At 39.0% G+C, this 25,652-nt stretch overlaps 1 protein-coding gene and 1 non-coding gene across 2 annotated transcripts in view; both read left to right on the forward strand.

Moving 5' to 3' along the window:
- The first annotated feature begins 243 nt into the window (after window positions 1-243).
- On the forward strand, window positions 244-350 carry LOC133245504 (U6 spliceosomal RNA). Its single transcript, XR_009735751.1, has one exon. It is a non-coding gene; the product is annotated as a U6 spliceosomal RNA (small nuclear RNA).
- A 3,173-nt stretch (window positions 351-3,523) lies between these two features.
- Window positions 3,524-25,652, forward strand: part of LOC133244191 (mitochondrial adenyl nucleotide antiporter SLC25A24) — a 58,394-nt gene continuing 36,265 nt past the window's right edge. The window contains exons 1-3 of the mRNA XM_061411005.1: window positions 3,524-3,924; window positions 15,420-15,546; window positions 19,653-19,740. Of these exons, the coding sequence (XP_061266989.1) occupies window positions 3,742-3,924; window positions 15,420-15,546; window positions 19,653-19,740 (398 nt within the window). The 5' untranslated portion in view covers window positions 3,524-3,741. The remainder of the gene's footprint in view (window positions 3,925-15,419; window positions 15,547-19,652; window positions 19,741-25,652) is intronic.

Here is a 25,652-nt window from a genome sequence, read left to right on the forward strand (position 1 = left end):
GTCTTTCTCTGTCAGTCAAAATGTTGACAAATAATTCCTCTATTTACTACAAAAAAAAAAAAAAAAAGATGAAGGAAAAGAAAAAAAAATTAGAGTTTGAGGAGTTTGAGATGACCATTTCAAGGAGCTTCTCTTCAAGTACACAGTGTTCATAGTAGGGATTAAAAGAGATTTTTCAAGGATGGATAGAAAATTTGATGATGTTTGAGGACCTTGGTAATTCTTAACAAAACTGGAAATTGGGTGCTCACTTCAGCAGCACATATACTAAAATTGGAATGATACAGAGAAGATTAGCATGGCCCCTGCGCAAGGATGACACGCAAATTCGTGAAGCGTTCCATATTTTTTAGATGGAGAAATATACCATGTTCATGGATTGGAAGAATCAATATAGTGAAAATGAGTATACTACCCAAAGCAATTTATAGATTCGATGGAATCCCTATCAAGCTACCAACAGTATTCTTCACATAGCTAGAACAAATAATTTCACAATTTGTATGGAAATACAAAAAACCTCGAATAGCCAAAGCGATCCTGAGAAAGAAGAATGGAACTGGAGGAATCAACCTACCTGACTTCAGGCTCTACTACAAAGCCACAGTTATCAAGACAGTATGGTACTGGCACAAAGACAGAAATATAGATCAATGGAACAAAATAGAAAGCCCAGAGATAAATCCACGCACATATGGACACCTTATCTTTGACAAAGGAGGCAAGAATATACAATGGATTAAAGACAATCTCTTTAACAAGTGGTGCTGGGAAATCTGGTCAACCACTTGTAAAAGAATGAAACTAGAACACTTTCTAACACCATACACAAAAATAAACTCAAAATGGATTAAAGATCTAAACATAAGACCAGAAACTATAAAACTCCTAGAGGAGAACATAGGCAAAACACTCTCTGACATACATCACAGCAGGATTCTCTATGACCCACCTCCCAGAATATTGGAAATAAAAGCAAAAATAAACAAATGGGACCTAATTAACCTTAAAAGCTTTTGCACATCAAAGGAAACTATTAACAAGGTGAAAAGACAGCCTTCAGAATGGGAGAAAATAATAGCAAATGAAGCAACTGACAAACAACTAATCTCAAAAATATACAAGCAACTCCTACAGCTCAACTCCAGAAAAATAAATGACTCAATCAAAAAATGGGCCAAAGAACTAAATAGACATTTCTCCAAAGAAGACATACAGATGGCTAACAAACACATGAAAAGATGCTCAACATCACTCATTATCAGAGAAATGCAAATCAAAACCACTATGAGGTACCATTTCACACCAGTCAGAATGGCTGCAATCCAAAAGTCTACAAATAGTAAATGCTGGAGAGGGTGTGGAGAAAAGGGAACCCTCTTACACTGTTGCTGGGAATGCAAACTAGTACAGCCACTATGGAGAACAGTGTGGAGATTCCTTAAAAAACTGGAAATAGAACTGCCTTATGATCCAGCAATCCCACTGCTGGGCATACACACTGAGGAAACCAGAAGGGAAAGAGACACGTGTACCCCAGTGTTCATCGCAGCACTGTTTATAATAGCCAGGACATGGAAGCAACCTAGATGTCCATCAGCAGATGAATGGATAAGAAAGCTGTGGTACATATACACAATGGAGTATTACTCAGCCATTAAAAAGAATACATTTGAATCAGTTCTAATGAGGTGGATGAAACTGGAGACTATTATACAGAGTGAAGTAAGCCAGAAGGAAAAACACCAATACAGTATACTAACACATATATATGGAATTTAGAAAGATGGTAACAATAACCCTGTGTACGAGACAGCAAAAGAGACACTGATGTATAGATCAGTCTTATGGACTCTGTGGGAGAGGGAGAGGGTGGGAAGATTTGGGAGAATGGCATTGAAACATGTAAAATATCATGTAAGAAATGAGTTGCCAGTCCAGGTTCGATACACGATACTGGATGCTTGGGGCTAGTGCACTGGGATGACCCAGAGGGATGGTATGGGGAGGGAGGAGGGAGGAGGGTTCAGGATGGGGAACACATGTATACCTGTGGCGGATTCATTTTGATATTTGGCAAAACTAATACAATTATGTAAAGTTTAAAAATAAAATTAAATTTAAAAAAAAACTGGAAATTGGGAGGAGAGAAAAAAAAAAAGCAAATAAATGGGTTTCAAGATGATTGTAACTAAACAGGTAGCCCTCAGTTTACAAACTCTAGATTTGCATATGTCTTAAATATACAAAACAGTATGAGGGGAAGGAAAGTCAAGGTCTCAGTTTCTAGGTTTTGTTTAGTAATTAGTCTGGACTAATTAACTAGCTGGAACTAGTCTTTGTTTAATAATTCAAAAGATGTGGGCAGATCCTTATTTACAAGTACAGATCTATATCTCCTGCAGATAATAGGAACCCAGTGATATAAGCAGCTGTGGATGAACAGAGCATTACTACCATTAATATTTCACCTGACTGGTACTTTAGGATCTTTCACATACAGTATACAACCCTGTTAAGAGGCAGATACTCATACTCTCCTTTTGTTGATGAGAGGCTACCCAGGGAGGTTATGACACATCTCCGATTTCACATTTCAGCGTTACACAGCTGAAAGATTAGGACCCTGCCTGGTATTTTCTCTGTAAGTCCACTATTCCTTCGCTTATCCCATTTTATGCAGTAAGAGTTCTGAATTTCCTGGGCAGTAATCCCAAGCCTTGTAAGCACCATCTTGAGGAGGAGCAGCCTGAAGTTTTTCTGATATGTGCTGCTGCTGCTGCTGCTGCTGCTAAGTCACTTCAGTCGTGTCCGGCTCTGCGACCCCATGGACTGCAGCCTACCAGGCTCCTCCATCCATGGGATTTTCCAGGCAAGAGTACTGGAGTGGGGTGCCATTGTCTTCTCCGCTGATATGTGCTAAGATTCTAAAACTCATCGGGCAGATCACACTAAACTACATCGAAGTAGCCTCATCCACCTGGATGGATGCTGACTTTTTCTGCGAAAGGCTCCTCCACCCCCACGCACACTTCTACTGAGCTACAATTACACAACACTGTATTAGTTTTAGGTGTTCCTTTTCATTTTTTAAATTGCTTTCAGATTTAACTCCTCTGCGTTTTAAAGCTTAATTCCCATCCCAGGTGTGCAGCCACCCAACTCTCTCATTTCTGTGAACGGAAAACAGATCCAGATCTGTGGAGTTGCAGGGAAAAAAGAGATGTGTTCGAAACAAAGCCCGAGAAGGCCCAGTTTCCCTGAGGAGAGAACTATTTCTGGGCAGTTCACCAGGGCTACAAACCGAAAGGGAGGGAGGGCTTGAAGTTAAGTAACCTGAGCGTCAGGCTGCCCCCCCAACCCCCAACCTCTACACACACACACACCCTCGCCCCTCTTTAACAGGCTGACGCAGAATCCCACAGTCTCTCGGACCTCCCCAACTGCTCCACTCAGATGGAGCAGCGCTCACTCGTCAGGTCCCAGTGCCCCTCCCGGGCCCCACCCCGCAGCCTTTGCACTTCCTGCCAGCCCCAGGCTGCGCCTGGCCCGTCCCCCGCGCTTCTCCGGGAGGCTGGCGCCGGCGAGCTCCTCCCAGAGCCGCAGCGAGAGCGGCCACTCCCTGTGCGCCGAGGCGGCTCGTAGGGTCTCGGCTCGTCGGACTGCAAGTGGCAGTCCCTTAGCCGCCAGGCCTTACACCCCTGAGCTCCCTCGGCTGGGCGGGCCAGCGCCTCCGGTATCATGCTGCGCTGGCTGCGGGGCTTCGTGCTGCCCACTGCGGCCTGCCAGGACGTGGAGCCGCCAACGCGCTACGAGACCCTCTTTCAGAAACTGGACCGCAACGGGGACGGCGTGGTGGACATCAGCGAGCTGCAGGAGGGACTCAAAAGCTTGGGCATCCCCCTGGGCCAGGACGCCGAGGAGGTGGGTTGCTACGGGGCGTGGCCCGAGGGGCCGGGAGGGCTGCAGGGACTCTGGGCGCTCCAGGACTAGGGCGGCGGCAGGAAGAAGCCGGACTTAAGGCGGCCAGCCCGCGAATGGTTCAGAAGCTCAGGGATGGGGACCGCGGCCAGGTACCCCGGAACCGATGCTCGTCGAGATCTGAAAGGCTACTGGTGTTTTTCCAGAACAATGAGTGCGGCAGTGCTCTAGCTCGCTCTTAACAGTTCAAAATCCTGTACCCAGTACTTTTGGTACCCCTCCACCCCCTTTTTGTAGCTCTCAGCCTCTGCAAACATTTAATGAAGTTTTGTTTTGTTTTGTTTTTTAGCTCTCACACTAAAGTGGCTCCAAGTTGTGTAAAAAGGCTCACATTTTGTATCTCTCTTCGAACCTGCTTTCTTGTATCAGATAGTTTGCTGTTTTAGAACTGTTTGAAAAACCATCGTATTTTCCCCCCAACTTCCCGTTGAGGAGGAGAGGCAACATTCCATTGTTTAAGACATTCTTAATACCCAAAGTCCACAAGTTGACCTGAAGGGTTGGCCCGTCGTCTGAACAATTTCGGCTTCTCTGAGTCATAATTGTGTCCCCGAGAGCAGCTCCTAAAGCAGGGCGGAGATACTTGGAACATCTCCAGCCCCTCTGAAACGTAAGAGGACACTTCGGCATTCTCTATCCCAAGAGGGAAAGTGAATACGTTCTGAGAGCGAACAACTGTTTTATAGTAGTATTTTAAGCTACTCATTCAATGCCTGTAGTAGTTACAGGCCTCTTCAAGTGGCTATTTCTTCTTGAGTCAGATTTAGTAAGCTACAACTTCTAGGAAACTGCCGATTTTGTCCAAGGTTCATAATACTTATATTCACTTACGGTTTTAAAGAAGTTCTGACTGTATCTGTAGTTGTTTTCTTCTTCTTCCCACCTTCAATCTCACGAAATCTTTTTTTCTTGCTAGTCCTTCTCCCTGTCCCGGCCAACTTTGGTATTTTTTGCTGATTGTCTCTGTTTTTAAATTTTCTTCCATTAGCTTTTGTTTATTTCTTTCTACTTTCTTTAGGTTTACTGATTTGCCCCTTTTCTGATTTCTTGAGTTGAATGTTTGATTCATTAACTGACTTTTTGTGACCCCATGGACTGTAGCCTGCCAGGCTCCTCTCTCCATGGGATTTTCCAAGCAGGAATATAGGAGTGCGTTGCTATTCCCTTCTCCAGGGAATCGTCCTGACCCGGGGATGGAACCTGGGTCTCCTGCATTGCAGGCAGATTCTTAACCATCTGAGCCACCAGGGGAGCCCATTTTGAGCTATAATATCCCTTTGATCACTTCTTTCATCTCATCCCATAAGTTTGTATTTTTGTCGTAACTTAGCTCCCAGTATTTTCTAATGTCCTATATGATTTCATCCCTGACCCATGAATTATTTAAATGTGTGCTTTAAATTTCAAAATATATGCTTTCTTTGTTGGTTCTTTGAGAGTATGAATAAAACATAAACCTCTGGCAAGACTGCTTAAGAAAAAGAGAGAACTCAGGAATAAAAAATGTCTTCAGTTTTCTAAAATTTATATAAGAATATATTATAAAATAAGTTGTATAAAACTATGTGTATGCAAACATATAGAACAGGATGGCATGTATTTGTCACATACCTAATATATGTATCTTATACATAAAATATACTTTACACATACATACATATACATACTATCACTATGCTCATGCCAGATATTAACTATTCTCAGTACTCCTTTTTGATTCTTTAATAAAAATGTAATAATGATTGCTTTTGGATGGTATGAGTTAAATTACCTTTTTACTTTCTTCTTCATAATTTTTGTATTATTTCAGTTTTTAAAAATGATCACACATTATTATTTTTATGATTAGGAAAAAATAGAGGATTAAAAAAAAATTAAATATCATCTCTCTGGGATGAGCTTTTCTGGACCACCCTCTATAGACAAGTTCATCACCGGTCTCTCCAAAAGCTATTTTTATTTATTGACTGTGTCCTCCACTAATACCAAACATCCTGAAGATGAGGATCATGTCTCATGATCTAAGCACAGTGATACAAAAAGATTTAAGGCTTGTGATTTGAAATACCCTAAACAAGGCAGTGGCTCATTTGAAATAATTAAAAGTTGGTTATTAAAAATTAATCAATTAAATATTCAACTGCAAAGTAGTTGTTAACGGTTTTATTTCCAGCATACGTAGGACAGAAAACCAAAAGTTCTCCTGTTGTAAGATGCCCATAAATGCTGTATAAGATAAGATAAATATATAAAAGTATTTTTTAGAGCAGTTTTTGGTTTACAACAAAATTGAGAGGAAGGTACAGAGATTTCCCATACACCCTCTGCCCCTAGACACCACACACATAAGCCTCCCCAACTGTCAACATCGTTTAATAGAATGGTACTTTTTTGTTTTTACCAAGGATGAACCTACACTGACACATCATTATCACTTTAAGTTCATAGCTTACTTTAGAGTTCACTCCTGGTATTGTATATTCTATGGGTTTGGACAAATGTATAATGACATGTATTCATTATTATAATATCATATAGTGCTATTTCTGCCCTAAAAGTCCTCTGTGCTCTGCCTATTTATACCCACCCCCAACCACTGATCTTCTGTTTCCATAGTTTTGCCAGATAAACATCTTTTTACACACATAGATGACTTTGTAAGAAAAGTCTAGCCAAACTATCTGGGTTTAAATTGTGATTGTGCTACTTACTTGATAACTTTGGGGCAAATTTTAAAATCTCTCTAGCCTCAGTTTCCACATCTGTGACAGAGGTGATATCAGTACTTATTTCATAGGGTTATTGTGAAATATAAATTAATTAAAATGTGTTAAATTCTTAGAATAATACCTGGTACCTAATAAACAATCAACTAATTATAGGCTTTAAATTATCTAATAATGTTATTATAGTCACTATTAAAAAGAAGTGTCAGAATCTCTATAATTGTAGATTTGCCAACTTTATAATTTTGTCAGTTTCCCCCTTTTATATTTTAGAAATAGACTATATAGTGGACTATACTACTGGTGAGTTCAGATTTAGCATTGTTATATCTTCTTAGTGAATTGCTCTTTTTATCTTTATGGTTTCTTGCCTACCCTTGTAGCATCAGTTCAGTTCAGTTCAGTCCTTCAGTCGTGTCCGACTCTTTGTGACCCCATGAATCACAGCACGCCAGGCCTCCCTGTCCATCACCAACTCCCGGAGTTCACTCAAACTCACGTCCATCAAGTCGGTGATGCCATCCAGCCATCTCATCCTCTATCGTCCCCTTCTCCTCCTGCCCCCAATCCCTCCCAGCATGAGGGTCTTTTCCAATGAGTCAACTCTTCGCATGAGGTGGCCAAAGTACTGAAGTTTCAGCTTCAGCATCAGTCCTTCCAGTGAACACCCAGGCACAGTGCCTGACACATAGGACAGAAGTGAATGCACTACAGTTTCTTCTTTTGATTGACCCTGCCTTTACATGTTTCCAAATTGCCTCATTATGAAATTAATGTTTTAGATAAAATTCACATTAAGTTCTTCTAGGACTCAGGAATTGTTTGTACAGGGTAGTATAAGAAACAAGGAAATACAGTAGTTATTACTAATATTCCCATAAGAATCTAGTAATCCTGTCTGCTTTTTCTTTTTTCTTAGAATATCCCTCCTCCCTTTCCCCCTTCCCCTCCCTTCCTCCCTCTCCTCCTCCTCCTTCTGCCCTCCTCCTCCTCCTTGTTTTTCATCAAAGGCCACATTAAAACATTCTAAAAGGATATTAATATTTGGATATCATTTGAGATACTCTGAGGAAAAAAATTTCAGAACATCGAAGAGGAGAAGAAATAATCTGAATTTTAATTTACTGAAATGGAAATCAGAAAAATAAACTGATGGAGAGTCAGCAATTTTAGCTGGAAGTTCTTATTTTGATTCAGTTCAGGCTTGGAAAACTTTGTAATAGTACAGGACCAAAAACAAACAAACAAAAATCTAGATTTAGAATGAATAAGCCAATATAATGAAAAAAGGAAGATCTTGACTTTTTTAATACAGATTTTTACAGATATTTTTTATTTCTCCTCACATCATGGCACCATTTAGTAGTAATTCTTTTATTAATAGGTGGAGGAAAACTGGGGCAGACTGTGTAGCATATGAAGGTATTCCTGTACCCATGTTCACAGCTAACTGATCTAACAGTTGTGTTCAGCTGGCCTCTGAAGTCATGGACAATTTTAAAACTTAAGTTGCCTGCCATGTATTCACAGGCACAAACTCTTACTGTAACTTTCTCAGGAGAGACTTAGAATCATAAGAGGCATAGGACTCTTACAGCTGAGAGGATTACCAAGAGCTAGAAGGGAAGCAGCTCAAAGAATTTCATATTTGTTCTGGAGCCACTGCAGAAACCCAGTGAAGATAATGACCTGGTGTAGGGGCGCGGGGGTGATCACAGAAGGAAAGGCCCACGCTGGCAGATTTTCATTCAGGTTCCAAGCATCATTACAATGATTCCCAAGTTCCTTAACCTTAGTAGAAGTCTTAAAAAGTGTGACTAAACAACTTCAAAAAAAAAAAAAAAAAGGGGGACCAACACCACTAGTCATTACAACTCCACAGTCCATGTCTCAAAATTCCCCTACCCACTTTTCTATAAAAAGAAGTTCTACCTTTAGAGACAGACCGGTGCAGAAGTCTTTCAGGATGCTTCAGGAGAAAAGACTCTTCCTGGAGTGAGGTGGAAACAGGCTTTCTGATTGGATGATCAGGGAGCGAGGCGGGAACTCGGCGACGTCGCACGCCAGATCTGGCCCCCAACGCCGCGTGCACTGTGTGCCTCTTCTCTGGAGCCGTTGTCTGCACGGTCGACTTCCTGTTCTGTACCTGGCAGAAGGGCTTTGGCTTTGGTAGCAGAGAGACAGCTGCTACTTCAGGTCTCTTCCAACTCGGCCTGCGGTGGGCAGAGATTGCCATCTTGCCTTTCACATTTACCTCGAGACTCACAGGGTCACAGCGTGGACCACTCTAGTCGCTTCTCCCGCCAGAGACATCCCAGATGGACGCCTCCTATGAAAAACTGTTTTCTCACCTAGACCATAATGAAGACGGGATCCTGGACATCTTTGAGCTTCTGGAAGGCCTGCAGGGTGTAGGGGTCATGCAGGATGGAGGGAAGGTGGGCTTCAGAAGTGCTGTGATCAGAGAGATGTTGGGGCTGAGAGTTCTGGAGGACCCTTGGGCAGAGAGGCCTACAGTCAAATTTACAGGTTCCTAAACTTGATCTGGGCTGCCACTGTAGTTTTCAGGTCAATTACCAACCTTACTGAAGGAAGAATAACAATGTTACTAATAGTCTTCTCAAGCATTTTTCTCAGTTTTCCCCCTGGCTCTAATATGATAATTTAGGAATATAGTAAGGAATACAATAACCAATCATTACTAAGTGTTCCAAAAGTATCCAGGGAAGGAAAAAGACATCAAGGCAAGTCCTGAGACAAAATAACTAACTAGAGATGAACTCGGGCTTCTGAATTCAAATTGCTCTCAAGATATTGGATGCAAACTGGTTTTTGGGGTTACCTTGTTCAAGGTACTCACCTGTTATTAGTAGCCTATGAGCATCAACCCCAAGAATGCTCCCTCCCCTCTTTAGGGAACTGGCATAATCACTATGTGTGTGTTTTGAGAGTTGTGTGGTAGTTGAAACTTCTCTAATATTGGATTTTGAAGGAGGACAATCAGTCTGAATGGCTTGTAGTCTTGGGGTCTCACCCAAGCTAATATGTCCTTATAACTTGCTTTAATCATCAGACTTTTAAAAATGAGCTTGGGCATTATTTGTTTTGCAGATCTCTCCCCCAGCAACGTAGGTTAGAGGATCCTTCTCAGTATGTGATGCTGCATGCATTTCTATTATTTCCAAGTAATTTTCTGTTTGGAAGTTATTATTGAGTATAATTATTGTTTTCCAATAATATTTGCTCTTTGGATGTTTAACTCAGAAGACTAGGAGATCCATGAGAGGTAAAGATTGGCAAATTCATTTGAAAAATTGGCACTTCATGCTCAAAAAACTGTCAGTTGGGTTCTGTCACGTTAAGATTTGGTAAAACTCTTCTTCTAATAAGCTGTGTGAACTTTGGAAGTCTATATTTTAATCATCCATTCAGTCATTGATCGGTTGTATTTTGAGCACATTTTATATGCCAAGCACTGTGTCTTGATTTCTTCATTTGTAACATCAGAGGCCTGGACTGGATGTTGTCTATAGACCAGGCCAGTCCAAAATATTCTCTCTGTAAATTGCACTTGGATTTTTAAGTCATGTTTTCTTTTTAAACCTATTGCCCTTAATGCTTTTTTAAAGCTTCTCTTGTACTTAGATTTTCAAGTGTGACTTTTATTTATTTATTAGGAATAAATTAACCTTTCATAAGAAATTCTAGATTATGCCATAAACAGGTTCAGTCTTTGAAACACATTACTTCTTTATCAAAACAAAATTTTGTTTGTTTGTTTGTTGTTCTTGGTAATAGACGGTCTGAGCCATTTATAAAAAGGCTTTTTGTGGCTGATGAGGGCTTATGTATCAAAACTCCAGTGGACTCTGCAGTAACTACAACAGTTCAGTTCAGTTCAGTTGCTCAGGCGTGTCCGACTCTTAGCGACCCTATGGACTGTAGCACGCCAGGCCTCCCTGTCCATCACCAACTCCTGGAGTTTACTCAAACTCATGTCCATTGAGTCGGTGATGCCATCCAACCATCTCATCCTCTGTTGTCCCCTTCTCACCTTCAATCTTTCCCAGCATCAGGGTCTTTTCAAATGAGTCAGCTCTTCACATCAGGTGGCCAAAGTATTGGAGTTTCAGCTTCAACAGCAGTCCTTCCAATGAACATTCAGGACTGATTTCCTTTAGGATGGACTGGTTGGATGTCCTTGCTGTCCAAGGGACTCTCAAGAGTCTTCTCCAACACCACAGTTCAAAAGCGTAAACTCTTCAGTGCTCAGCTTTCTTTGTAGTCCAACTCTCACATCCCTACATGACTACTGGAAAAACCATAGCCTTGACTGGACGGACCTTTGTTGGCAAAGTAACATCTCTGCTTTTTAATATGCTGTCTAGGTTGGTCATGACTTTTCTTCCAAGGAGTAAGTGTCTTTTAATTTCATGGCTGCAGTCACCATCTGCAGTGATTTTGGAGCCCCAATAATAAAGTCTGCCACTGTTTCCACTGTTTCCCCATCTATTTGCCATGAAGTGATGGGACCAGATGCCATGATCTTAGTTTTCTGAATGTTGAGCTTTAAGCCAACTTTTTCACTCTCCTCTTTCACTCTCATCAAGAGGCTCTTTAGTTCTTCTTTGCTTTCTGCCATAAGGGTGGTGTCATCTGCATATCTGAGGTTATTGCTATTTCTCCCAGCAGTCTTGATTCCAGCTTGTGCTTCTTCCAGCCCAGGGTTTCTCATGTTGTACTCTGCTATAAGTTAAATAAGCAGGGTGACAATATACAGCTTTGATGTACTCCTTTTCCTATTTGGAACCAGTCTGTTGTTCCATGTCCAGTTCTAACTGTTGCTGCCTGACCTGCATACAGGTTTCTCAGGAGGAAGGTCTGATGGTCTGGTATTCTCATCTCTTTAAGAATTTTCCACAGTTTATTGTGATCCACACAGTCAAAGTCTTTGGCATAGTCAATAAAGCAGAAATAGATGTTTTCCTGGAACTCTCTTGCTTTATTGATGATCCAGCAGATGTTGGCAATTTGATCTCTGGTTTCTCTGCCTTTTCTAAATCCAGCTTGAATATCTGGAAGTTCACGGTTCATGTACTGCTGAAGCCTGGCTTGGAGAATTTTGAGCATTACTTTACTAGCGTGTGAGATGAGTGCAATTGTGCGGTAGTTTGAGCATTCTTTGGCATTGCCTTTCTTTGGGATTGGAATGAAAACTGACCTTTTCCAGTCCTGTGGCCACTGCTGAGTTTTCCAAATTTGTTGGCATATTCAGTGCAGCACTTTCACAGCATCATCTTTCAGGATTTGAAATAGCTCAACTGGAATTCCATCACCTCCACTAGCTTTGTTCGTACTGATGCTTCTTAAGGCCCACTTGACTTCACATTCCAGAATGTCTGGCTCTAGGTGAGTGATCATACCATCATGATTCTGGGTCGTGAAGATCTTTTTTATACAGTTCTTCTGTGTATTCTTGCCACCTCTTCTTAACATCTGCTTCTATTAGGTCCGTACCGTTTCTGTCCTTTATTGACCCCCATCTTTGCATGAAATATTCCCTTAGTATCTCTAATTTTTTTGAAGAGATCTCTAGTCTTTCCCATTCTGTTGTTTTCTTCTATTTCTTTTCATTGATCACTGAGAAAGGCTTTCTTATTTCTGCTTGCTATTCTTTGGAACTCTGCATTCAAATGGGTATATCTTTCCTTTTCTCCTTTGGTTTTTGCTTTTCTTCATTTCATAGCTATTTGTAAGGTATCCTCAGACAGCCACTTTGCTTTTTTGTATTTCTTTTTCTTGGGGGTGGTCTTGCTGTCTGTCTCCTCTACAATGTCATGAACCTCTGCCCATAGTTCATCAGGCACTCTGTCTATCAGATCTAGTCCCTTAAATCTGTTTCTCACTTCCACTGTAAAGTCATAAGAGATTTGATTCAGGTCATACCTGAATGGTCTAGTGGTTTTCCCTACTTTCTTCAATTTAAGTCTGAATTTGGCAATAAGGAATTCGTGATTTGAGCCACAGCCACAGTCAGCTCCTGGTGTTGTTTTTGCTGACTGTATAGAGCTTCTCCATCTTTGGCTGCAATGAATCTATCTATCTGATAGATGTGAAATCTATCTGATTTCAGTGTTGACCATCTGGTGATGTCCATGTGTAGAGTCTTCTCTTATGTTGTTGGAAGAGGGTGTTTGCTATGACCAGTGTGTTCTCTTAGCAGAGCTCTATTAGCCTTTGCCCTGCTTCATTCTGTATTCCAAGGCCAAATTTGCCTGTTACTCCAGGTGTTTCTTGACTCCTACATTTGCATTCCAGTCCCCTATGATGAAAAGGACATCTTTTTTGGGTATTAATTCTAGAAGGTATTGTAGGTCCTCATAGAACTGTTCAACTTCAGCTTCTTCAGTGTTACTGGTCAGGGCATAGACTGGGATTACTATGATATTGAATGGTTTGCATTGGAAACAAACAGAGATCATCTTGGCACTTTTGAGACTGCATCCAAATACTGCATTTCGGACCCTTTTGTTGACTATGATGGTTATTACATTTCTTGTAAGGGATTCTTGCCCATAGTAGTAGATATAATGGTCATCTGAGTTAAATTCACCCATTGCAGTCCATTTTAGTTCGCTGATTCCTAAAATATTGGTGTTCGCTCTTGCCATCTCCTGTTTTTCCACTTCTAATTTGCCTTGATTCATGGACCTAACATTCCAGGTTCTTATGCAATATTATTGCTCTTTACAGCAATACAGTAACCACACAGAACCTTTTGTTTCAGGGAATGCTATCTCTGGTGACAGTCCAAGAAGCTTAACTATGACTTCTGTAACAGCCCCAAATGGTCAGGAATTGATTGATCACTGACAGTTCCCCAATTTTTGTCCCTGCTTCCAACTTAGGACCAACCAGAGAGAGCTAAATATGTCCCCCAACCAATCACACAGGGTGACCCATTTAAATCCAGAAGTTTTCCCAGGCCAGCAGTCTCCAGTCAGGGCACATTGGAAAACTCCTTTTTTCCTACTATAAAGTTTCTCACTCTTCTTCCTGCCTTTGAGCCAAGACACAAGTGCAAATCTCTGTATGTGTTGAGTAATTACAAAATAATTTCTAGATGAAAATCATCCTTAATCTAATTTTGAAAGTAATTAAAGATTAATAATTATTTTTTATTTTTTTTATTATTTTTTTTTTTGGTTTCAGTATTATATTTATTAATTAATCTGAGGAATAACATTGAATTAAAGAGATACATATGGGTGAAACAACAGAAATAATTTTGAGTACACATTGTGGAACAAAATACAATATGTCTTGTAGTGTTTAGGTACTTACTCTATTTGAGGGGATGTTGGTAGAGTAAAACTTATATTAGCAAGGCAATAAAATGCATCTTGAATTCTCATTGATCATAAGACTTTCAACGAGGCCCACTAGACAGTCTGTTTTACAACTGATTTGGATTTTATAGTCTCTCTTCCATGTGAAGAAGAATTTCCAGTCTCTTGAAAATCTCCAGAGCACTTAATCATTTCTTATCACAGTAGCCTGCCCAGGCAATAGTGCCGAAGACTGAGTGGTGTCAGCAGTGGTCCTATCTTTAGGGTAGCTTGAAGGTCCTCAGATCCTGCCATGATTCTTTTTTCTTTTTTTTAAACTTTTTTTTTGCATGTGTATATCTGAAATTAAAATAATTATTTTTTAGTGACAATAAAATGTATTTGCTTTTAAAATGTGATGATTGGTGGCATTTGAATCAAGACTATTTAGGTTGCAGATAAAAGAATTCTACTGATACTAGTTTAAACAAAAAAGACGAGAATTCTTTGTCGATACCCTTTATTAGTTTGAGGAAGCACTACTCAGAGTTTTTAGTTTGCTCAGAATTTTTAGTCATAAAGATGTAGAACCCATCAAAAATTTTTCCACATTTACTAGGGTAAATGATGTTTTTATTCTGTTACTGTGGTAAATTATAAGATTAAAAAAAACATGTTAACCTAACCTGACATTACTGGTATACATTTATCTTTTATATATATGTGTGTCCATATATAATGTTATGTATATACATATTATAGTATTATATGTGAATATTTAGTATCCATTTTACGTTGTATTCATATAATTATATACATAGTATATATATTATATTATTGTATCCATATACATTGGAAAATACCCTGATGCTGGGAGAGATTGGGGGCAGGAGGAGAAGGGGACAACAGAGGATGAGATGGCTGGATGACATCACCGACTCTATGGACATGAGTTTGGGTAAACTCCAGGAGTTGGTGATGGACAGGGAGGCATGGCGTGCTGCGATTCATGGGGTCGCAAAGAGTCGGACACGACTGAGCGGCTGAACTGAACTGAACATTATATAGTATGTGTATGTATATTATTGTTTGTGAAATAATATTTCTCAAAACAAATGATTTTTCTTGATAGAGACAGACAATTTGATATGACAGCTTTTTATAAGGATCATCTTTAGGAAGAGATCATGTAATTTTGGAAATTCAAAAGGAGAAAGACTATTTTAAACATTTAAATTTAGGTCAAGATTTTGTCTTCTACCTTGGAATTTATAAAATACATTTCTTAATAGGAAAACAGCCGATTTCCTTAAAGTTTTTGTACAAAAAAATTCGGTATTTTAAACCCATATAAAATATCTCTATTTTTTTTTATTTTTTATAGAAAATTTTCACTACTGGTGATGTCAACAAAGATGGGAAGCTGGATTTTGAAGAATTTATGAAGTACCTTAAAGACCATGAGAAAAAAATGAAATTGGCATTTAAGAGTTTGGACAAAAATAATGATGGTTTGTCTTTATTTTCTGTTTATCAACAGCTATGAAGAAGCACTTCTCATGCTTCCAAAAGTTTAAAAGAATGTATATTTTAGTCTTTTTTAGATGATAATTACTGCTTGTGCTAATATTTGTTTTTCTTAGTATATGATTTTTATATAGAATGTTTTTAGTGGAGAAAAGTTATATGTAGTTTTGTCCAATGAATCATAAACTGTGAGTAGGGCCTTTTGTAAAATATTAATTATGGAACCTTATGCTGATTTGACTTTAAGTTATGGTTTAAAAATAACAATTATGTTTTCTTGCTCTCTGAGCAAGAGAGATTTATTTTTATTCATACTAAGCACAAGTGTTTTATATTCTAAACTTTAAACAACTTTCAGATTGTCTTATATTTGATAAGTCATTTTGAAAGAATTCCCTGTGATCAGAGAAGATACTCTCTGATTATGAAAGTTAGAAAAGAAAATAGCAGATAGATATTTAAATATATACCTTCTGATTGGGATTATGGTTTTTCTATTTATTAATAGCTTGGAGTTAGAGTCCCAGTCATATAGAACAAAAAGCAAGGGCCACAGTAGGAGAAAGGAAGCAGCTATCAAACCCTTATCACCAGAGGCAACCTTTGATAAGAAGAGGGAGTTTATTTTAAAAATATATAATGTAGCCTCAGACCCCTCCCCATGCATAAGTGGTTGAGGCCGTTCCATTCACAGATTTATTATTCAATAAACAAGTTAAACAAATAAACAGAAAATATGGTTCATACCAGGGTAGGCAAACTTTTTTGTTGTTTAATAAAAGGCCAGATAGGAAATATTTAGCCTAGTGAGCCATGTGATCTCAGTTGCAAGTACTTATCTCTGCTGTCATCCTGCAGAAATAGCCTTAGAGAGTATGTAAATGAGTGGGCATGGCTGTGTACCCATAAAACTTTATTTGTAAAAGCAAGCAACTGGCCTTATTTGGCCAGAAGGTTATAGTTTGCTGAAAAGTGAAAGTGAAAGTCGCTCAGTCGTGTATGACTCAGCTATGTGTGTGTTAGTCGCTCAGTGGTGTCCAACTCTTTGCAACTCTATGGCCTGTAGCCCACCAGGCTCCTTTGTCCATGGGATTCTCCAGGCAAGAATACTGGAGTACATAGCTATTCCCTTCTCCAGAGGATCTTCCCAACCCAGGGATTGAACCCAGGTCTCCCACACTGCAGGCAGATTCTTTACCAGCTGAGCCACCAGGGAAGCCCAAAGTGAGTTACTTAATCATGTCCGATTCTTTGCAACCCCATGGACTATAGAGTCCATCGAATTCTCCAAGTCAGAATACTGGAGTGGGTAGCTGTTCCCTTCTCCAGGGGTCTTCCAAACGCAGGAATCGAACCCAGGTCTCCTGCATTTGCAGGCAGATTCTTTGCCAGCTGAGCCAAAAGGGAAGCCCAAGAATACTGGAGTGGGCAGCCTGTTTCTTCTCCAGCAGATCTTCCCCACCCAGAAATTGAACCGGTGTCTCCTGCATTGCAGGTGGATTCTTTACCAACTGAGGTATCAGCGAAGCCCTGGTTTATACTGAACCTTAACTTTAGTTAGATTCAAGGCAAGTTCCTTCAAACAAACAACTAAATCCTTTGAATGGTTTTGATGATTGTTCAAATCTGTGACTCTCAGCTAGGAAGAACTGAGTTTGTGGTGGAAAGTAGTAGTGTTAGGACATTTATTAGCACCCATAAACCTTACATTGTATGCCCCAAGTCTACCTTAGTCTAATCTTATAGAAAAATTCAATTCTTACAGTCAACTTAGTTTCTTCCCACAAACTTTCATCCCACCCTGAACTCTCTGCACAGAAGGGACTGTCTGTATAGTGTTAGGTCAGGTAGTTCCTGGGAGATGGAGCGAACTAAGGATCATCTCCAGATAAGTAGAGGCTGATCTACTTATGTATGTATGGTGTGCACATATCAATGGTTAATTTCAGAAAGTTCTAAATGAACCAGAAGAAATAAAGGTGAAGTCTTTCTATTTTATTTTTTAATTGAAGTATAGTTCATTTACAATGTATTAGTGGTGAAACTTATGATACATTTGTAGTAGATCAAACAGTTTCCTCTCAATTTATCTTGTTTGTATATTTAAAAACACTTTCTCATTATAGATTCATATTTGTGTTTATTAGACTTTCATATAGGAAACTGGGACTTCTCTGGTGGCTCAGTGATAAAAAATTTGCCTGCCAATACAGGAGACACGAGTTTGATCCCTGGGTTGGGAAGATTCCCTGGAGAAGGCAATGGCAACCCACTCTAGTATTCTTGCCTGGGAAATCCCATGGACAGAGGAATCTGGCAGGCTGTAGTCCATTGGCTTGCAAAAGAGTTAGACACAACATAGCGATTAACCAACAACAAAGGAAAGCATATATAATCTATCCTAATTATTCATGAATTCTGTATTTGAGAATTTGTCTACATGATAAAATTTAACTCCAAAAGTAACCCCCAAGTTGTACTCACAGTACTTTTGCAGTCATTCATGGATTTGCATAGAGAAGCTACAAGCTTCATTTGCTTGGTGAACACATTTCTAGCTGAGACAGAATAAGGTGACGCTCTGCTTCCCTGTTGTAGCTTTTGTACTGTAAATAAGTCCTTCTCCAGCCTACTTGGTAGCATGTCTTTTGCATTTTTGTGTTTTTTGTTGATGATTTCACTATTTACAATGGCTCCCAAAAGCAGTGCTGAAATGTTGATCCACATTCCTAAATGTGGGAAGGCTGTGAAGTGTCTTTGGAGAAAAATATATGTGTCAAAACACTTTACTCAGACAAGAGTTATAGTGCTATTGACCATAAGCTCACTGTTAATGAGTCAACATTTGTGTGTATATATATATATGTGTATATATATATATATATATATATATATATATAAACAAGGTGTATTTAAATAGAAACACACAGCAAACAAGCTTTTGTATTGATCAGTTGATGAGAAAATTGATGAGAAAACCAGAGGCTTACAGGAACCTAACCCCATATTTCCCTTAGGAACAATGGTTCCGTTTCCCTTAATTCTGTGTTCACAGTGACCTTATAGAAAGTAACCAGTGTGAATAGTGAAAATCAACTGTATTTCTTTGAGAGGGCAATTATAAAGGTGACTATTCAGAATGGTGTTTGAAGACTTTCATTGCTGAAAAGTCTGGCTGTTTCTGAAAGCCTCTGGCTGTCCAGATTCTCATGCTGCTCCTTTCTTCTTCCTAGAAAGTTCTCTCCCAATCCTGTCATCCCTTCAAAGTCCTTCTCTTAAATGTAGTCTTTTCCTCTCACCACTAACAGTAATTTTTGTCTTCCTCTTTTCCTGGAGAACTTTGCTATTAATCCTGGTTTGGCATCAGACCGTCTCTTATTTTGTTTCATCCTTTTCTATTCATACTAGTCTTACGATCATCATGAGTCTGTGAGCTGCTTCAGGGAAATGCAGTCTTACAATTTACTGCTTGTATTTTCTCTTTCTTCTTCTCTGATTCTTCTCCTTTCCACAGCATGCTCTAATTGCTCTCATGATAATAATTTTCCTTCTTACATCATCCTGTTATCCCTGCTTTCTTCATTTTTATTGCTAGATCTCTCAAAAGAATATTTCACACTCTTTAGCTTCATTTAGTCATTTTTCTACTTTCTTTTAACTCAGTGAATACATCTTTATGCATAGTTAATGCTTCATCATTTAATAAATGCATACTTTATATTTAAGAGATCCTACCTTAACTGAATTTACTTCAGAATTTGAGTGTCTTGATTTGTATGTCAGTTCTGTTGCTTCTTAATGTGGTTTCTTTGTAGGGCCATGTAAACTCAGTCTCTTCTTTCAATGGAATCATTATTTACCTACAAGGCTGTTGTGATTTTTGAATGAAATAATATATGTGTACTTATTTAATATATTTGTTAAAATTTGAGTTGGTGTTTCAGTATGTATTTAAGCAAATCTGTAACTCATCTTAATTCATAGTATTACCTTAATCAGTTCAAGGCTTTCCCTTATAAAGTAAGGGATTTGAAAGTCATATTTCTAAGGTCCTTGTCAGTTCTGAGTTTATAATTTTTATTTTTTAAAGGAAAAATTGAGGCTTCTGAAATTGTCCAGTCTCTCCAGATACTAGGTCTAACTATTTCTGAACAACAAGCAGAATTGATTCTTCAAAGGTAAGCTCTTCATCTATTGACAACTGTTTTTTTTTTTTTTTTTTATTTTAATATCTGGTATTAGAGATCTGCATTTGTAAGCATGGCTTAAAACAATTCTCTGCACCTTATCATTCCTTACAATATCTTTCCCTGCTTTTCTCCCTTTTCATTTTGTGTGTGCTCGTGCACCTAGAGTGTAGGAATGAGAAAACTCTCTCAAGGCCTCCAGGCCTGGTGGAATGACAGGAAGGTGCTAAGTCTCTACAGAAGGAGCCTAAAAGTTTTAGTACTATCTTTTTTCCTATTTGGTTTCTAATGTGACAGTAGAACTCATTGTTTCAAGATGAGGAGTCAAGCAGATGCATCACTTCTTTATCTTATGCATGACATGACTGGATAAGACAGAAATCCTAAAGGTCTCCTCATTGACTGACAAAGAAACTGATTTGAAAAAAACAAACAAGTCGAATAAAAAAAAATGGCAGAAAAACTGAACAGACATTTTTCCAAGAAAGATATACAGGTGGCCAACAGGCACATGAAAAAATGTTCAACATTGTTAATCATCAAAGAAATGCAAGTCAGAACTACAGTGAGATAGCACCTCACACCTGTGAGCATGACCATCATCAAAAAGACCTCAAATAAGGAACGCTGATGAGGACATGGAGAAAAGGGAACCCTTGTACTTTGTTGGTGGGAATGTAACTTGATGCACCCACTATGGAACACAGTATGCAGGTTCCTCAAAAAACTAAAAATAGAGCTGTTTGATCCAGCAATTTCACTCCTGGGTACATATCAAAAAAAAAAAAAAAATGAAAAGACTATTTCAAAAGATGCATGCACCCAGAATTCATAGCAGCACTATTTACAATAGTCAAAAAGAAGCAACCTAAGTGTCCATCAACAGATGAATGGATAAAGAAGACATGGTAGATATATAAAATGGAATATTACTCAGCCATAAAAAGGATGAAATTTTCCCATTTGCAACAACATGGATAGACTTAGAGGGATTATGTTTAGTGAAATGAGTCAGACAAAGAAAGATAAATACAGTATATTATCACTTATATGTGGAATTTAAAAAACTAGTGAACAGAAAGGAAACAGACTCATAGTGAACAAACCAGTGGTTACTAATCAGGAGATGAAAGTGGGGAGGGCAAGATAGGGAGACAAGAGGTGCAAAGTACTATGTGTAAAATAAATAGGCTACAAGGATATATTGTGCAGCACAGGGAATAAAGCCAATATTTTATGATCACTATAAGTGGAGTATAGTCTATAAAAATTTTGAATCACTGTTGTACACCTGGAACTGATATATTATAAATCAGTTGTACCTCAATTTAAAAAAAATAAAAAAAGATAAAATATTCCGCCCCCCATAAAAAGAAATACCTATTTCTTTCAGAAAATACAGATACAGTTTGAACATTACTGCCCAGGGCAGTCAGATTTAGTGTGTTATTTCACAGGATAGATTGATAATTTCTGAAGTCTAAGTGTCCTTGAAGGCTTTTTTGTTACAAATACAGTACAGGGACCAATTAAAAAAAAAAATTGGTAACAGAAAATAGAAAAGGATAGTTACATCATATTAGTATTCTTGTCAGTGTTTTCAGTCTTCAACATTACCTAAAAAGTTTCTTCCAAATGGCTTTATTGTCAAGTTTATCTCCTTTTGTATCTGTACTGGTAGCATTTTCCTCCCTTCTGTCTATTCAGAATTTCTTCTGCAAGCAGCTGCTTAATAGGAAGGCCCAAATCTCAGAGCTATGCATTGGCATCACTTTTGTTAACATCGGATCAGAAAGCCTTTCCTGAGGAAATGTAAAGCTAAAACATGAAAAGGAGATAAACAGCATTTAAAATTTTTTATTTTTGGCCTCACTGTGTGGTGTGCGGTTTCCCAACCAGGGATCCAACCCGTGCCCCTTGCAGTGGAAGTATGGAGTCCTAACCATTGGACCACCAGGGAAGGCCCTTAAATAGCATTTTGAAAGTGGAATATGGGGTATGTAATGTTCTGCCCCAAGGCCACATTTTTCCAGGAAACAGAGTATTTCTCTGATTTGCTGGCCAGAAATCGTATTCCTATATTCCTTTTGATAGCTTTAGGACCAATGCAAATTCCAGCCTAAGCTCCAGAATAAATCACAGGTAATATAGAGGGTGGATTTTTAAATGACGCTATATAATTGTATATATAAATATTTTATGACAACCTTATTGATAAGTAGTTTACATACAAAAAAAATTCATTCTTTTAAAGTGTACAGGTCACTTGTTTTTAGTATTTTCAGGGAGTTGTGCAACCATCACCATTATCTAATTTTGGAACATTTTCATCAACCCCCAGAGTAACTCTGTATCCACTAGCAGTCATTCCTTACTCCTCACCCTGCAAGCTCCCAGCAGCCACTGATCTTTGTCTGTCTGGACATTCATAAAAAAATGGAATCATTCAGCATGTGGCATTTGTGTCTGGCTTTTTTCACTGAGCATGTTTTCAAGCTTCATCCATGTTGTAGCATGCATCACCACTTCATTCCTTTCTTAGACCAAGTTATATTTCCATTTTATGTATATATCACACTTTATTTATCCATTCATCTACAGATGGACATTTGGGTTGCTTCCACTTCCAGTATTTTTTGCTTCCAATATTCAGCTATCATGAATATTGCTGCTGTGAATATTTGTGTACACAGTTTTATGTGAACTTGTTTATAATTCTCTTGGGTATATACCTACTGAAGAATCGCTGGGTCATATGGTAACTCTGTGTCCAACTGGTTGAAGAACCGACAGACCGCTTTCCATAGTGACTGCACCATTTTACAACCCCAGCAGCAGTGTATGGAGGGCCTGAATTTCTCCACATCTTCCCTGACGTTATTTTCCGTCTTTTGATTTTAACCATGAGTATGTGGTTATGAAGTGGTATCTCATCATGGTTTTTTTGTTTCCCCAGTGGCTAATGTATATTCTTTTGCACTGTTAGGCTATTACTATTATTATTAGCATTTATACTTTTTCAGTAAAAATTTTAGAATATGTTTGGATTAGAGAAGAAGCTCAATTTTCCCTTTTACGAGACTTCTTTGTTACTCACGCAAAACACTTTACTTCTGAAGCTTCTGGTCACCAAATATGTGGGTTTCCCCCCCCCAACAGGCAATTCTCAGCGATGCCAGCTGGATGTGATACAGTGTAATTCAGTTCTAACATTGTTGACCTGGAGGTAGTGTCAGGTCCCACAAGTTCAGGGCTCAGTTTCACAAGACTGCTCTCCACTTCAGATGCCAATCACAAGGAGTAGGAGGTCCCTAGGTTACCCACATATTCTGTCTGACTTGGCTACAGATCAGAACTTCCCATGACCTTCTCCCCATTGGATTCAGTTACTTGCCAGACGGGTTCACAGAACTTGGGGAAATGTGTACTTGTGTTTATCAGTTTATGAAAGCATATAAAGGATACAGGTGAACAGCCAATAAAAAGATACACACAAGAGGAGGTCTGGGAGGGTCCCGAGCACAGGAGTTGGGATGTGTCACCCTGCTGGTGTGTTTATTAACCAGAAGCTCCCTGAATCCTATACTGTAGGGATTTTTATGGAGGCTTCTTCACATAGTCATGATCAGTTATTAACTCCATTTTCAGTCCCTTTCCCTCTCTGGAGAATTGGGGGCTGGGGTTGGGAGGGAAGGGGCTGAAAATTCCAAGCTTCTGATCATGGCTTAGTTTTCCTGATGACCATTCCTCATCCAGGTGCCCAGCCAGAGTTGCCTCATTAGAACAAGAGATGCCCTAGAGCTTGTATCACTTACAAAGTAGAAGGGCTGTAGGGACTCTGAGCCAGGAGCAGGGAACAGAGACCAAATTATACATTTTCTATTATCTCACAATTGTGTTTTCAGTAGTAGAAATCACAGATTTCCCCTTGATGGCTCAGCCATCAGTGTGACTCATATATCTCCAAATGTCAGTTTCTTTTCTGCCATTTCACTGTCTCCTACCTTTTCCAAGACTGAATTCATGGAAAAGAAATGTGAAAGGTGCTGTTTGAAACAGCTGTGGCTGAATCATCAGAGTATGAGACAGGAACCATAGCCTATTGAAATATAGCCTCCTAGTTCTCCTTTTTCAGTAGAAGATGTGGTGGGGAGTAGCTGAAATAGGTGTCTCTCCCAAATACGTATGCTTCATGTATCTTTATCTTCTGCTTTCAAATAAAAAAGCCACTTTCCTTCTAGGCTCTCATCTCCATCCATCTTTCCTCTCATTTCCTTACCTCTAGTTCCCTCTCTACATCTATTGAGGACATCGGCACTTGTCAAATGGTCATTTTCTCTTTGTCCAAAGTCCTAGGAAACCACAGTATTCATGCTGATGGTCCCCCTTACTTTTTAGCATTAATGTTCCTCACTTTCCTCAACACCTGAGCCTTTTATTCCATTTTGCTTCAGTAGCCCACTCTCTCTCCAATTGTATCATAACTTGAAGCTGCTCCTCCTCCGAAGTCTTAAATACCTGTATCCTACCTTATGAGCCTTCTTCCTCTAGATTCTACACTGCCTTGCTCCTCTGGTACTTGCATTTTGACTTACAGACCTCTGGCCCCTTCATTTCCACCAGTTCATCAATCTTCTCTTGATTCTTTCACCATTCCTACTTGCTTTCTCCCAATCCGGAACTATCCTCTCAGTTGTTCCCTTTGCCCCAGCATTTGGACTATGAAGTATTTCCAGAGAAAAATGAAACTGTACTGATCCAGGAATAACCAAGACATTCTTGGAGAGCCATAAGGAGCTGGGGGCCTGCTCCATCAGATTATCAAGAGTTGTTATAAGCTATAATTAAGATATAGTGAGTGGTGTTGCTATACAGATAGACAAATTGACAAATGGAACTTACCCTCCCAGTAACAGACTCATCCATGTTTGGGATTTGTCACACAAGAGAAGTAGCTTTGCAAATCCCTTTGAAAAGAAGAGACTATGCAATAAATGGTACTAGTGCTTCTGGTTATCCATGCAGACAGAAATACAGTTGGATACCTGCCTTACGCCATGCATAGAAATCACAGAAATAGAAGGCAAATTATGGTTACCAAAGGGGAAAGGGTAAGGGGAAGGATAAATTAGGAGTATGGGATTAACAGATACAAACTACTAAACACAAAATAGATAAGCAACAAGGATTTACTGTATACCACATATTCAGTATCTTGTAATAACCTGTAACAGAAAAGAATCTGAAATATATACAACTGAGTCACTTTGCTATATACCTGAAACTAGCATAATATTGTAAATCAACTATATTTCAATTGAAAAAAATCAAACTAAATGTGTAATACCTCTAAGGGAAAAATAAGCAGATGTCTATATCTCAGTATAGGGAAGAGTTTATTTTAAAAAATACAGAAGTCAATAACCATAAATGAAAAGATTGATACATTCAGCTATATTAAAATTAAGAGCATCTAGGAGATCAGACCAGTTAATCCTAAAGGAAATCAACCCTGAATAGTCATTGGAAGGATTGATGCTGAAGCTGAAGATCCAATATTTTGGCCAGCTGTTGCAAAGAACTGACTTATTTGAAAAGACCATGATGCTGGGAAAGAGTGAAGGCAAAGGAAAAGGGGGTGGCAGAGGATGAGATGGTTAGATAGCATCACTGACTCAATGGACATTAATTTGAGCAAACTCTGGAAGATAGTGGAGGACAGAGGAGCCTGGCGTGCCACAGTCCATGGGGTCACAAAGAGTTGGACATAAATTTAGCGACTGAACAGCAACAATAATTCATGGATACTATAAATAAAGTGAAAGGACACAGTACTTGCTAATTTATAATTTGAAGGATTAAATCAATTATATAAAAAACTACACACATTTAAGAAGAGGACA

The sequence above is a fragment of the Bos javanicus genome, chromosome 3 (assembly GCF_032452875.1).
Source record: "Bos javanicus breed banteng chromosome 3, ARS-OSU_banteng_1.0, whole genome shotgun sequence".
In the NCBI taxonomy this organism is placed as follows: Eukaryota; Metazoa; Chordata; class Mammalia; order Artiodactyla; family Bovidae; genus Bos; species Bos javanicus.